Source organism: Melitaea cinxia, chromosome 22, assembly GCF_905220565.1.
Source record: "Melitaea cinxia chromosome 22, ilMelCinx1.1, whole genome shotgun sequence".
Classification (NCBI taxonomy): domain Eukaryota; kingdom Metazoa; phylum Arthropoda; class Insecta; order Lepidoptera; family Nymphalidae; genus Melitaea; species Melitaea cinxia.
The window spans coordinates 13,632,921-13,648,437 of record NC_059415.1 but is presented as its reverse complement, the minus strand read 5'-3'; the positions used below and the strand labels follow the sequence as shown (position 1 = coordinate 13,648,437).

At 39.5% G+C, this 15,517-nt stretch overlaps 1 protein-coding gene across 1 annotated transcript; it reads left to right on the top strand.

Annotated features, from left to right (window-relative positions):
• Positions 1-1,649: 1,649 nt before the first annotated feature.
• LOC123664655 (synaptic vesicular amine transporter-like) lies at positions 1,650-13,625 on the top strand. The gene is made up of 11 exons (XM_045599173.1): positions 1,650-1,740; positions 2,339-2,443; positions 4,833-4,994; positions 6,201-6,341; positions 6,694-6,876; positions 7,200-7,306; positions 7,777-8,010; positions 8,388-8,549; positions 9,566-9,848; positions 10,361-10,491; positions 13,539-13,625. The coding sequence occupies exons 1-11, from the start codon at positions 1,650-1,652 to the stop codon at positions 13,623-13,625; spliced, it is 1,686 nt and encodes a 561-aa protein (XP_045455129.1).
• Positions 13,626-15,517: the final 1,892 nt, after the last annotated feature.

The following is a 15,517-nucleotide window of genomic DNA, read 5'->3' as shown; positions in this document are numbered from 1 at the left end:
GATAAGGAGATCCGTTTAATTAACTCACTGTTGAAACTGCACTATTTATTCATCACACGACTTAAAATGCAAAGCTCGGAATCTCACGAGTGCAAGGAACTTGTCTCAAGTATAGTGACACAGCCTTATCTGCCCGTAAGCTTGAGAATCGAACGAGGCAACGCCAGTCGCCACCCAAACCGCAGCTCGCTACTTGACAACTGACATTGACAATTGTTTGACAATTCAAGACCGACGTTCCATTTATGCCACTCATATTCAAACAAGCGATATTTATTCAAAATATTATATTCAACATTAATTCAAAATATTGTTTGCAAATACTTTATTTAATAAATACTTTAGTTATTAAATGGTGTTTATTTTAATTTTATGTACACGAAATTAACTACTTACATAAAATTAACTACTAACTACCAAATTATTTGTGTAAATGAGTTGTGAACAAAACCAGCTTTGGTTATAAATTACAATAATTCATTTGAAATTAAATTTATAGCTTTGATGATAATTTTTAATTAATAGGTACTGTTTGTATTATAATTTAAAGTTGAAACCAAAAATTTATAAATGCTAGGCTAAAAATTAAGTATATTTTTTATGAAACAATTTATATGAATTAGCGTCAAATCAAAATTTTAAGGGAGGGATAAAATGTGTTCTCAAAATCAGCTTGCTTCTGTGATGTTGTATGTAGGTTTTTCTGTACCAATACTTGAGCCTATCGCAGTTCACTGCTGGACATAGGCCTCCCCAATTTCACATCAAACATCTCCTTTCTTCACAATCCTCATTCAGCCTCCACCGGCAATTTTACGTAGATCGTTGGTGGATCGGACCGGAGGACGTCCCACACTGCATTTGCCAATACACGGTCTCCAGTACAGGACACACCATCTCCAGCGGCTATCGGTCCTGCGACATAGGTGACCAGCCCTCTTCCACTTCAACTTGCTTATTCTACAGGCTATGTCGGTTACTTTCATTCTCTCGCAATTAGTCTCATTTCTGATCCTATCTTTGAGAGAGACCCCAACTCAGCTTAGTTTTTGTATTTAGTATATGTACTGCACTATATTTATGATTTAAGAGAATAAGTTGATAATTGTGTTTTTTCGCGAATTAAAAAAAAAACGACTTCAATTTACGGCAATAATTAATAAAATGAGAACATCAACGTTGTTGAACTTGATTACATACACATTTCGGCAAAATTTTATATGAGACCAGATAACACACTTTTCCCCACTTAGTAGAAAATGTTTGATTTTACAGACAATCATAATTATAATGTCGTAACTTAATGAGGTAAAAGTAACAACATAAAAATACAGTCGAATTGAAAACCACCTGCTTTTTTTGAAAATCGGTTAAAGAGGCAAATAAAATAACACAAAGTGATAGAAAATTGATGTACCTCATCACGACCCGATCTCATAAAACACACCCTTTGCCGCAAAATTGTATTAAAGGGACGCACACGCTCCAGCGAGCGCTGATTGAAAACGAATTGGCTGTTATCGCCGCCTCGCACGCGCCGTTCAGCTGCGACATCGGAGCTTTTCAACAGGCCAGTCAGAGGCACCACTTATCAGTTTGTCGCGAACCGCACAGAATTGAACTGCTAGTCGCAGGCTGACACTGGTACGATGAAGGAGTATAGTCGGTCGACTGGGCTGATCGCCTTCGCGCTTGTCTACTTGACCTTCTTTTTGGATAATGTTTTGCTTACTGTGCTCGGTTAGTGATTAACATTATTGATTTCAACGTATTATAGTTTTCTTTTATTGTATTTATTGTTTGATAAGGATACGACCTACAAGGGAATGTACTTCACGACTGACAGACAAAGACAATGCAAGCCTCGTTTGTTCTTTTACGGAATTTTAGGAGTGATGTCTGTCTATATCTGCTAGCAATTCAATAGCATACTTTAAAATTCTGAGATGTTCTGTAGAATAATTGCTATAGACACAATCTAATTTCATAAAACTGACACCAGGTACCACATTGACATTTCGCATGGCATCGTGTCTATAACGGCAGTCCTGACGCTTTCTGTTTAGATTCCCATTCAAGACAATATAACTACGTTCATCATCACCCAGGAAATGTTTCTTTGGGTATATCAACTTTACTTATTTAATTGTTAGGCAACCAACGTTAGCTTGGGAGTGTATGTTTTCTGCTGTTTATAACGACCTAGCATCTAATCATCATCAAATTTCACAAACTTAAACAGTGGATCTCAAATTGAGCACTTTGCACACTCACCGACAGTCAAACTGTTTCGCTTTACAACATAAGTATAGCTGTCTTAAGACCATCTTACCGTCAGTGCCCATCATCCCGGATTGGGTGCGCGGCGAGTCTCTGGAGCTGTGGTCGCAGCACGGCGCGCCGCTCGCCGCGCTGCTCAACTCCACCGTGCGCCGCGACGACGGTGAGAGACCCTCTTCATACACCTACGAACATAAATCAGGGTTTTATTTATGCAGCTAGGTCGGCAAACAAGCGCACGACTTAGAGACCCCTGAAACACCAGAAACATCGAAAGCGTATTGCCGACCCTAGCCCCAAGAGCTCTGGTCACCTTACTCACCACACCACACAACACTGCTTGAAAGCAGTCTTATCTAGCTGTGATCTTCTGTAAGGTCGAGGTACTTCTCTAGCCAGGGTGATCCTGATTTTGTGCAGGACATTTCCTGCTGGGCCCTATCTCTGGTACCTTCATGGTTGTTGCTGTGGCGTAACCCGTATAGGATATACTAAAATCTGTTTTAAATTCTATCTATGTCTTACAATTTAAACAAAATCCTTTATACCTAAGAGTATACGCGTTTGACAAGTTATATTTTCTATATGTCACTTCTAAATAACATCATTTTGATTAAGCAGTCAGCACGGAGTGTTAATATAAAGCGAAAAGTTAGGAATGCGTGGGTGTAGGTTTGCTACAAAAAAATACGTAATACGAGATCTACCAGTTTGATCTGTCTGTAAAAGGTACTATAAAAGTATTTCTTTTTCCATTTCTCCCAAAAAATGCGGGCAAAATAGATTATCTTGTATGTGATTTTTCTTGTATATTATTATTATTTAAATTATTTATTATAGTGATGCGTTCACAGTAAAAAAACATACTTACGTGTTATTTTAAAATAGGACTAAACGTTTATGGTTGTGTGTGTAGAATTTTTAAAGTAAGGGTTCGTGCATTATTCACGTGAGGCTCTAAAGAAAGGAGGGGTTTCAGAATCATAAAATTAAAAAGTCAAAATGAATTTAAAATGATTATTATATTTTAAAAGTAAAACTACCACCGATTTGGAATGTAGATTCTGCAGAGAAGAATCGGCAAGAAACTCCGTAGTTACTCTTTTGAAAATAAAATGTAAAAAATCACAAGAAGAGGAAAGGACTGTAACGAAATATCACGTTTATTTATTTTTTGTCGAACGAGAGATTTGAAACCAAACAAACGTTCAACAAACGCCTTTAACCTGAATGAGTCAAATTTGTGTATGGAAATTTATCCCGCCATTCCATTCGTCTTTATAACAAGACTAGCTGGCCTCGCAAACGTTGTTTTGCTATATATGTTATAAAGCCCCTTAACCCCCCCCCCCCATAACTTAGGGGTATGAAAAATAGATATTATTTGATTCTCAGACCTACCCAATTAGTTTCAGCCTGTAATATCCCACTACTGGGCGTAGGCCTCTTTCCCCATGTAGGAGAAGGATCAGAGCTTAATCCACCACGCTGCTCCAATGCGGGTTGGCGGATATTCCCTACTATGGTAACGATCGCTATCAGGTGTACATGATAACAACCGGGACCGACGGTTAACGTGCTCTCCGAGGCACGGTGGGGAGACCCACAAGGACTGTACAAACACCCAAACCACGGCAAACGTGCCAATACAAATGTTTGTCATGTGCGGGGATCGAACCCGCAACCGCCAGCGCAACAGATACAATCCATGGCTGTAACCATTGCGCAAACGCGGCGTCAGACCTACCCAATATGCACACAAAATTTCATGAGAATCGGTCAAGCCGTTTCGGAGGAGTTTAACTACAAACACCGCGATACGAGAATTTTATATATTAGATACTCTCAGGCATCAAAAATATTGACTTGTTGGATATATTCAAAAAGCGACTGTCTCATTATATTATTACAGAAATATCTGAGTAGGTAGAATGAAATAATAGTGGTTTTCAAATCGTGGTGATGTTTGTTTTTTTTTTTTAATTTATTTATCCGGGGTGTCTGGTTGGTTTGTGTTTAATACTTGTGTGTTATTTTCTCAATTGAAAATTTAAGTCATTATGAGAATAAATAATCTTTAAAGCTAAACCTAATTATCGAAAATGTATTCACCTTTAACTGAGGTAGGGCACAGCAGGAATTTCCTGCTCAAAATATGGAGCAGCCCGACTGGGGTAGTACCTCGACCTTACAGAAGACCACAGCTAAATAATGCTGTTTTCAAGCAGTATTGTGTTCCTGTCGGTGAGTAAGGTGACCAGGTGCTCCTGGGGGGATTGGGGATTGGGTCGGCAACGCGCTTGCGATGCTTCCGGTGTTGCAGGCGTCTATAAGCTACGGTAATCGCTTACCATCAGGTGAGCCGTACGCTTGTTTGCCGACCTACTGACATAAAAAAAAATCACCTTATAATTTGATAATTTCAATATATTTCGTACCTATAAATGCATACTTTAAGGGTATGAGGAGGGGGTCTACATCCTCATCCCATACCAGCAGAGTGTGACCCCGGACGCAGTAGTCGGGTGTAGTGTAGATGGCCGGCAGCGCAGGCGCGGGCGCGGGCACGCGGCAGGCGGAGGTGGGCGCGGTGCTGGGCGCGAAGGCGGCCGCGCAGCTGGCGCTGGCGCCCGCCGCCGCCGCGCTGGCCGCCGCGCGCGGGCCCGCCGCCGCGCTGCGCCTGGCCACCGCGCTGCTGGCCGCCGCCGCGCTGGGTGAGCTTCCTGAGGTCTGCCGCCCCTGGGCCGCGGCCTACACGGCCTACTTATAAACCTAGGACTGCTGCGGAGTGCGGGCTGCGCTCCGGGCGTATCTCTGGCCACCTTTGTTTCACTTTACCGGGCACTTGTAAGGAGTGCTAAAAGTGAAACTTGATGGCCTCTTTAAAGTATTGCTTTCTCTATAATGAAAATATAAAATTTTTGATTATGTGCTTCCAAGAAGTCAAAACAATTTCTAAATTGCAGCTTTCAAATGATTCTGACGCCATTGTTTTGAGTTTAATTCACACGATATATTTATTAAAGTGCTCTCTCGGATTCCGATGATAATCTATATCTAGAGAGAAAAATGTTAATTTGTTACGCGTAGAACTAACGTAAAAACTAGGACAATAAATATTAACTGTGCCGTTCCAGGTTCGCACGAGATATCAAGAGGCAATGGGCTGTCGCAAATATCTATTCCAAACTTTGCTTTTATAATTTTCATACGCATTAAGCGTAAGAAAAATTAGTCACTAAAAATTATAAAACTATACTAATATTATGAAGAGGGAAAGATTTGATTGTTTGTTTGCATTGAATAGGCTCCAAAACTATTGAACCGATTTGAAAAATTCTATCACTGTTGGGAAGCTACACTATCCGCAGGTGACATAGACTATATTATATTTTTAAAAAAATTGGGAAAACAAATTATTTTGAAATTATTGTTAAATAGCCGCCGATGCCGGGCCGGGACGCTAGTATTAGGTAACATAAGCGTTAAAAGTGCTATTTTCGCTAAAAATAAACAAGTTTAAATAAATGGCAAAAAGAGAAAGAGAGGCTATACGCACTAAGCGATTCGCTAGTACATTCTTGATACGTACGACCAAAGAATGGAACTCTACCAGCGTCTGTATTTCCGGAAAACTATGACCTGGGGATTTTAAGTCACGAGTGAATAGGCTACTTCTAGGTAAGCGTGCTCCATCTTAGACCGCATTTTCACTTATCATCAGGTGAAACAGTGGTCAAACGCAAGCCTATCATTGTATAAAAAAAAGAGATCTATAGAATATTTAAGCGCCTATTAAATATACTAAACAATATGTATCAAACCATTATAACAGCATTAATGGTGATTGTTATTGCTTATGTCTGTGTTCTCTTTTTAATAAATAATCATTGAGTAATTGTTTTAATAATCAAAATCAGCCGAAACCAAACCGTGGGAAAAATCCAACGACCTCGCCGATTATAATGTACCTGATAATAATATGTTGGACCTGGAGACGAAGAAACCATCTAGGATAATCTCAGTCCATCTCCCGTTCTCTAACGTAGTTGAAAATATTTGTATGAGTCCTCGTCCTCGTCCACTAACTACGCGAGGCTCGAAGGGGAGGGGGATGATCGGAATACGAAAGAAACATCTTTTAACTTTAATGCCTGTGTGGACAATTTTATCACGATACTTAATGTTCAGAAATTATAGTCAGATTATGCCTTTCTTTAAAAATTATTTTCGGAATATTTCGATATACTTTGTACCAAAAAATGCACGTGATTTGAGAGTGTGAGGAGTCTTCAACCTCACCACATATCACCAGAGGGTGTGTAGGGGCTAAAAAGTTGCTGAAAATCTCGTTTTATTAATGGGCGATCGCTAGCCCCATCGCATTCTAGCAGCGAGTGACCGCGTGTGCAGTGTTCGGGTGGTGCGCGGGCGGCGGGCTGGGCGGCGGCGCGCTGTGCGCGGGCGCGGGGCGGGCGGCGCAGGGCGGCGGCGCGGCGCTGGGCGGCGTGGCGGGGCTGGCGCTGGCGGCGCGCGCGCTGCCCGCCCCGCGCCGCGCCCGCGCGCTGGGCGCGCTGCTCGGGGCCGTCGCTCTCGGTACTACCTAGCCGCCAGTCGCCACTACTTTATACTTTAGCGTTTATTTGAGGACATTTGAGACGCTATTTTGAGATGAGGAAGCAAAACGTATCAAAATCTAAAGAATCAAATTCATACAGACTTGAAAAAGAACCTTCGATTCATCATTTTTAACCGACTTCCAAAAAAGGAGGAGGTTCTCATTTTTTAAGGTATATTCAATGATCCTTAATTTTTTCCCAATAAATTTGTTATCACTTGTGAACTATTAACATACGTAACTAATGCATACATGAAACATAAACAAATCATTTTTACACGCCTGTGCGTGCTATCGACAGGAGTGTTAGTGGGTTATCCCTTCGGAGGCACGGCGTACAAGCTGTGGAGCCTCGCCGCGCCGTTTCAACTGATTGCAGTCGCTCTGCTGATCAACCTCGGTGAATATAAAACAAATTAGAAAATATAAAAACTGTCTTCTGCGGACCCAACTGATTCACACTCAAATCGTTTGCAGCCTTGCAGTTCTTACTCCTCAACGAAGAGGAATACAAGACGGTAAGTACAGGCACAACCTACGACAATCACACTCATTTACAGATAAACTCCTATTTTAATTAGTTGGTATAATTAAATAGCAGTAATTAGATATAACTGGCTTAGTTTACCATTAGTTGTCAATTGTCATAGACGTTCCAAGGAGCCGACAGTTGCAGCCTCAACTTAACTCTCATGGTCATGTAGGTTGTTATTCATATTATAGTGTTTATTATTCAAAAGTTCAAAATGGTCATATCACATGCAAACGACCTTTTTCGTAGACATAGACTGCAAGCATAATAATTTTAATAAACAAAACCGATTTTTCAATGCCGTGTACTAGAAAGCTATAAAACGCTAATATGGAGAATCTACAAGGTGGCACTTCTCCAGGACACATTCGAGACGGAAAATCCGGACGGCACAGCGACGAGAAAGAGAGAAAGGATTGAGGGTGCGGGAGGCGTGGTGAGTGGAGCGCGTGTGATGTGGGCGGAAGCGCGGCGCGGGGCGACCGGGGCCTGCGCGGGCGCCGTGCTGCTCACCACCTGCGTCATGGCGGCGCTAGAGCCCTGTCTGCCGCTCTGGATAATGGAGAAGTTCCAGCCTGAGGTGAGCTGCTCAGAACTTGAAAGATTCCTTTACGCAACTAAGGCTGCAACCCACTTGATGTACAGCAAAGGCTGCAACCCACTTGATGTACAGCATTTACTAGCTGTTACTACCCCCGATCCTCAATAGCAGCTCAGACTACGTTAACCTTCACAGGAACGCAATACATCTTAAGAGCAGTGTTATTTAGCTCTGATCATCTCTAAGGTTGAGGTACTCTCCTTGTCATGGATTTTCAACCCATGTTTCAGATTTAGAGCAAGACATTTCCTTTGCACGCTTTAATAAAACGTATCAGTACTCAGTGTGATCTTGTAGTTTGAACTGCTTGTGATTTGAGCTCTAAGTATCCCATAAAAGCTACGTGTGTGTGGCAGCGCTGGGCGCTCGGCTGCGTGTTCCTGCCCGACAGCGCGGGCTACCTGCTGGCGGCCAGCTCGCTGGGGGCTCCGGCGCGGCGGCTGGGGCCCGAGCGCGTGGCCGTCACCGCCGTCGCCGCCGTCGGCCTCGCCGCGCTCGCCGTGCCGCACGCGCCCTCGGTGCGTCACACTGCTTCTGGGCACACCAGTATACCTTCGTGTCGATAGCACGGGACTCTCGTGTCACACGCTATAGTCGAACATAGGGGCGTAACTACCTACGTATCGATAATGCGAGGTTCCTGAGCGACAAGGGACCTCCAAATTTTACAAATATTTATCTACTAGTTTTAAAATTAACAGTTATCTTCTTCTAATATATAAAATTCTCGTGTCGCGGTGTTTGTAGTTAAACTCCTCCAAAACGGCTTCACCGATTCTCATGAAATTTTGTGTGCCTACTGGGTAGGTCTGAGAATCAAACAACATCTATTTTTCATCCCCCTAAATGTTCAGGGCAGACCAACCCTATTTTTTTTTCTAATTTTTAAATAAATTACTTATTTTTTATTTTATTATGATTTGGCGTTGAAAAATACATCAAACCCTAAATTTTCACCCTTTTACCACCAACCCCTATTTTTAAATAGCGTTTTTTAAATAGCCTATTTTTAATAGCGCAAGACAACGTTTGCCGAGTCAGCTAGTATTCATATAATTTATACATTTGGACGGTTACTTTCCTTTCAACAATCTTTTGGTACAGTTCCTATTAAAAATTAGCTAATATCTTGTTTTGCTCGATGATTTCATATAAAATATATAGGTAGGTACTTAGATACAATTCCATATTGAGTCTTGATTCTGAATAACTAATCGCTACATGTTACAAAGTCACTTTTTCTCATTTATATATCAGAGACTGTCAATAAATACAGCCTGATAATTGCATTTGCTCGCAGCAGGAAAATCGGCTTCAATTTACATCGACAAGTAATACAACCCATTATCAAAAATAAACTAAAAAGCACTCCTCAGATCTCGTTTAAATTAATGGGATCACACGAAAGGCACCAGCTTTCGATTAAAATAACAGCCATCAAAATCGATACACCCATCAGTAAAACTTTAGGAGATAACAACCATATAAAAAAAATCTAATTTGAAGTCGGTTAAAACAAAGTGCGTGGCATTAGGAAGCCAGCAACAATGTAGAGCAATTTGGTCACAGCGAAGAAGGAATCATTAAAAAGAAGATTAGACCAGTTAGACTGTTTCTTTGCCTTTATGCCACTACCTGGCCACATGGTGAGGCGCGTCGGCAGGTGGGCTGGCTGGCGGCCCCGCAGGCGCTGCTGGGCGCGGGGCTGGGCGCGGCGGACGCGGCGCTGCTGCCCGCCGTGCTGGCGCGCCGGCCGCGCGCGCTGCCGCACCGCGCCGCGCTGCTGCAGGCCGCCTCCAGCGCCGCCTACGCTATAGGTATCCTGGGGCGGACGCGGCGCTGCTGCAGACCGCCTCCAGCGCCGCCTACGCTATAGGTATCCTAGGACGGACGCGGCGCTGCTGCAGGCCGCCTCCAGCGCCGCCTACGCTATAGGTATCCTAGGACGGACGCGGCGCTGCTGCAGGCCGCCTCCAGTGCCGCCTACGCTATAAGTGTGCTGGGCAGCGCCGGCAGCAAACATATGACCCGACGTCTAGTGGTTACCTTACTTGCTAACACAACGTCTTTAAAAATTAGGGTTTAAAAGACATTTCATGAGAGGCACAGCAAAACATATCCTGTTCAAAATTGGCGAACGTGGACAAATTAGCTACGGACTCTCTAGGAAATCTAGCTTTGATAGCTACCTCATTTCAATTTTCTATGAGTTGTGTCGATATAATCGTAATCGACATACATAGTCTCAAAGCGTCACAGTTGAATGGCTACTGCTAGCTCTTCTCTCTACCCAGCCGCTTTCGCTGTAACACTCATGTGTCCGTGGCAGGTCCGGTGGCGGGCGGGCTGGTGTCGTGGGGCGCCGGCTTCGAGACAGCGCTCCGTGCTCTCGGCGTCGCCAACCTGCTGTACGCCGCCGTGCTCTACCGAGCTCTGTCCGCGGACCCGCTGTCTGAGCAGGTAGTAATAATGATTTCCCAAAACTTGAATCAAAAACTAGAAGGTCCTAAATTTTTAGATACCTTTAAACCGTAAATATATAGGCTTAAATGACACTTAGATGGTTTTTACCAAAATAATATCATCCCTACTAATAAATATTATAAATGTGAATGTAAGTTTGTTTGTAACGCTTTCACGCGAAAACCACTGAACCGATCATCATGAAACGTTGTACACATATTCTTGGTGTTATTAGAAGTAACATATCCTATGTTACTTTTTATGAAAAAAATATACATATTTATTTTTTACGAAAAATAAAAAAATGTTTGTCAAAAAATCTCAAAATCTAGCTACTTCAACGCCATCTAGCAGTCCAGTAATGAAGTTCAAACCGTAATACTGTTGCACTGTATTTTATCGACGGACACGTCAATATCCAATCCAATTGACTATAGTTTCAGCTGTTTGGGATTTTACTATATTTATTGTTATTTTTTTCTGTCATTATATATATCCTAATTCCTAATCCTATCCTAATAATATTATAAATGTGTACGTAAGTTTGTTTGTTACGCTTTCACACGAAAACTACTTAACCGATTATCGTGAAACTTTGTACACGTATTTTTGGAGATATTAGAAGTAGCATAGGATCCTTTTTATTAAAAAAACCAATGCGAGCGAAGCCGCGGGTAAAAGATGGTTACAAATAAAAAAAATTATGTAGTGTCATGGGACACCAGGTAGGAACAAAGTTCCTTCGGATAGTATAGAAGCAACACAATTTGAAAAAAAAAATGTTGAATTTTATATATATTTTCTAGTTCTTGATTTTTTTTTTTTAATTTTGTTGATTGGTTTTTAATTAAGTACATAAAAGTATTTAGGAAATTTAGTATTTTAGAAAATAACAAATACCGTAAAATAAAATAAATCAAACAAAATAATAATAATAACAATAATTAAAAAAAAACATGTGTCTTTATTTGTTTTTGTCGACATTATAAAATTACATAAATAATTTTTAAAAAAGTTTACTAGTAATATTTTAGTTTTACAAACGTCATATTATATAGTCGTGTGACTAATATTAAAACGTCACTTCCGTTATATATTTTTCTTACGGTTTTAGTATCATATTTTCTTCAGTTCGGTCGCCCAGCCAAATGGCAAGCCTGCCGTAAGGAACTTCGTTCCAATATGTATGTAACTAATTATTTTGAGTGATTACATTAAGCTACTGCCTCGGATTATTTATCTCCTTTGCATTTTCTGCTCTAATAAGGCCCCGTGTTTCGTAATCATTATTTATTAATAATATAATAATAATAATAATATTAATTTATTTACGATAATTTACAGTGCACTTGTTAGTTACAAAGAAACCTTACAACTATGTTAGTAGCATAGATAAAGTAAAAAAAAAATAGATAACGCACCTAGAACAGAAAAGTGAAGCCACTTTTTTAAAGATGTGTGAGTGAGTGAAGTATTGACACTTTTTAAAAAAAGTCCCTAAAATTTTTATTAAACAATTAATTTAATATAGGTAAAATGGGTATGTGGGAATAAAAACCTGTTTATAGTTTTAAATATATTTACTCCTTTTTTCGATTCAAATTGTTACATAAATCTATTGTAGCCGTGTTTTGATTTATTTAATTATATAAATCTGTGTAAATGAAAACTTGCGTTTTTAAGTAATTGATGATTCCTCTGAGGGGCAAGTTCCTGCTTTAAAGACGTCTAACTCTTTGCTGTAATAAATTGATTTTATTTTTATATTTTTTTTTTTAAATTAAGTTCCTGTTTTTTTTAACTTTTCTCTTAGTTTATGTTTTCTAGGTGTATCAAAGATTGAATCTTGGTTAACGACTGATTTAGACTCATCCGGTAGGTCCTAGAGCAAAAAATATAACATTAAAATACGTAGTAGTAAGTAGCAGTATGTACTTGATGGTACTCTGCGAAGTCCACGTTTTGTACCGTACATGTCAGCTTTATCAAAATGGTTTGAACAAACCAACTAGATGAGGGTGGCTGTCGTTGTAGTTCATTTCGGCTCAGTCGTAAAGCAGCTACCCATTCATCTCCTATTAAAATATTAGTTGGAAACCTAAAACCATGATATTTAGTAGTAAAATATGAGTAGTTAATTCACAAATTTAAACAGAAACAAACGAGTTAAAAATTCATATTTAACTTGACTTCAATTTAGGAAAAACATAAAAATCACACGATAAAAAAAAACAATAATGTTGTCCACTTTCTACTTAATTATTTTTCTATGATTGCCTACAATTTACTTACCCGCATTTTGGGCTAATGGAAATAAAAATTACTGGTAACACTCCCTCGGTACGTCATTTCGGGACATCGAAATTATAAGTTCCGAATAACCTCAATATTATTTTGGAATAACAAGAAATATAAAGTTTTGTATGTATTTACGTGTGAAACGATATTTCTTCAGACTTTTTATTCACTTTGGTATTGTTTTTGCACCATTTAATTACATAAGAACGGCATTTTGAAGGCAAAGTTACTGTACGAGGCCCCGTGAGATACTAACGAAAATGAGCGTAGTTTGATGCATATGTGTGTGTGAACGCGTGTGTTTACTTGAAGGAGCCGAGTTTTGTGGCTTCACTAACAACAAAGGCCGCGCATTATCTACCTTTTTTTACTTGATCTATGGTTAGTAGTAGGTTACCTATATTACAAATAATTGCGTTAACTCGCAACCGAAAAAATTGTCAAGTAAATACGCATTATTAGATATAACTCGAAAAGTACTTGCTAGATCGTAATTAAATTTTAATGGCACCACGTGACACGCACCACCTTTCGATTAAAATAAAAATCATCGAAATTTGTCAACCCACTCAAAAGTTCTGTGGTAAAATATATTTAAAGTAAAATACAATCGGTTTGAGTTCCTTCTCATTTAATTTGTTACTAGCTTTCCAAAATTTACACAGTACATTATAGTATATAAATATTCTACTCTCTTTACGCATTGCAAAGTTATTTTTCAACAATATGAAAACGTTGTCCGCCAGTGGGGCGCCAGCGCGACGCCGGAGGACAGCGACGAGGAGGGCGAGGAGATGACACCGCTTGAGCCGGCGAATTACGCGTTGCGCTAACCGACGACACGCTACTGTAACTATTGGCTGCAGCCGTTAGCGTACTTCAATAAGCTCAACTTAGCTAAATGAATATCCTATTTATAATTTATATTCCTAAATGCATGTATTACAGCATCGTATAAGTTATACATTTATGATAAGATTGCTATGTCATATATACTAACATTTTAGGCCAAGAGACCGCGAGTAAAATGCCTTTATAAAATGAAGGTCCCGCCCTCGCGGACTCTTGGGCTATATACCTTATAATAAGTTATGGACTATGTCGGAGACAAAATTAAAAAAAAAAAACTAGTCCTTCCATATACGAGTACATCCGATACGAACGCAGTTTGCTAACAACTTGGAGTTGCTTTCAGTGTGAGTTTGGAGCTTACAAGTCACAATGAGCTTGCCGATAGTAAGATGCAAACTACTTGCTATAATTATATCATCACTTCAACTTATCGCAGTCCATTGCTGGACATAGGCCTCAACAAGTTCTTGAGTTGCCCATAGCCCATAGGTGGGTGAATGCAGGGCTGGCTTTGTCGTACTAAAGACGCTGCTGCCCGTCTTCGTTCGTCGTCGTTGGATGGTTATCCCGCCAACGGTCGGCTTTATAAGTTCCAAGGTGGTAGCGGAACTGTGTTATCCCTTAGTCGCCTCTTACGACACTCACGGGAAGAGAGGGGGTGGCTATACTCTTTATTGCCGTAGCCACACAGCTTATTTGCTATATATCTAGGTCATTAAATGTTGTATTATATATAAACTTAAAGTATATTAGGTATACTTACATAAAATATACGTTGTGAAATGTCAAAATTGTCTTTTATTTTATTTTATTCTCTACGAGTAGTTTTTTGGATGTTTGAAAAATTTTTTGCTTTGATATCCCTATCACCTATTTTAATAAAAAATACGTTTACATATTCAAATATTATATCATAATCGTTTGCTAGCGCGAACAAAAAATAAATAAACGAAAAAACCGACTTCAATTACATCGACAAGTAATACAACGTAAGTAGACGAAAAAAACATTACTTCTAGGTAAGCGTGCTCCATCTTAGACCGCATTTTCACTTATCATCAGGTGAAATAGCGATCAAACGCCAGCCTATCTATGTTTAAAAAAAACATAACAAACGCTCTAGTCGCCACTACGATTTTCGAAGGTTCCCCTCGTATTATCTGGGATACCATCATCATATTCTGGTTTCCTTATCATGGTACCAACCAACTAACAAAAAAGAATCGGCAAAATCGGTTCATAAACGACGTAATTATCCGCGAACACACACACACACACACACACATATATATATATATATATATATATATATATATATATATATATATATATATATATATATATATATATATATATATATATATATATATGTATGTATATACTAGCTGTGCCCGTGACTTTGTCCGAGTAGAATTTATCAAAAAAGTTCTTATTCATTTCGCAGAGTTATAAAATAAATAAATTTCTAAAATAAAAGTAGCCTAAGTTACTCCTTACTACATCAGCTATCTGCCAGTGAAAGTCCCGTCAAAATCGGTCCAATCGTTTCAGAGATTAGCCGGAACAAAGAGACAGACAAAAATTGCAAAAAAATGCTATTTTGTAACGTTCACATGCATTTGTTATTTTAATATTAAAAACAAATACTCCAATTTTATTTATTTGTATAGGATATACGGTCGAATTGAGAAACCCCCACTTTTGAAGTCAGTTAAAAACAGTATTGAAATCTTTTTTAAATGAACGCTTATTCCTTATTTAAAAAAATATAAATCTAGTGACAATATGATTTGACGCGAAGCATTAACACGTCGCCGCAGATGTAACGAAATTTTAGTGTATTGTATCCAAAACAAATATATTTTCTTATTAA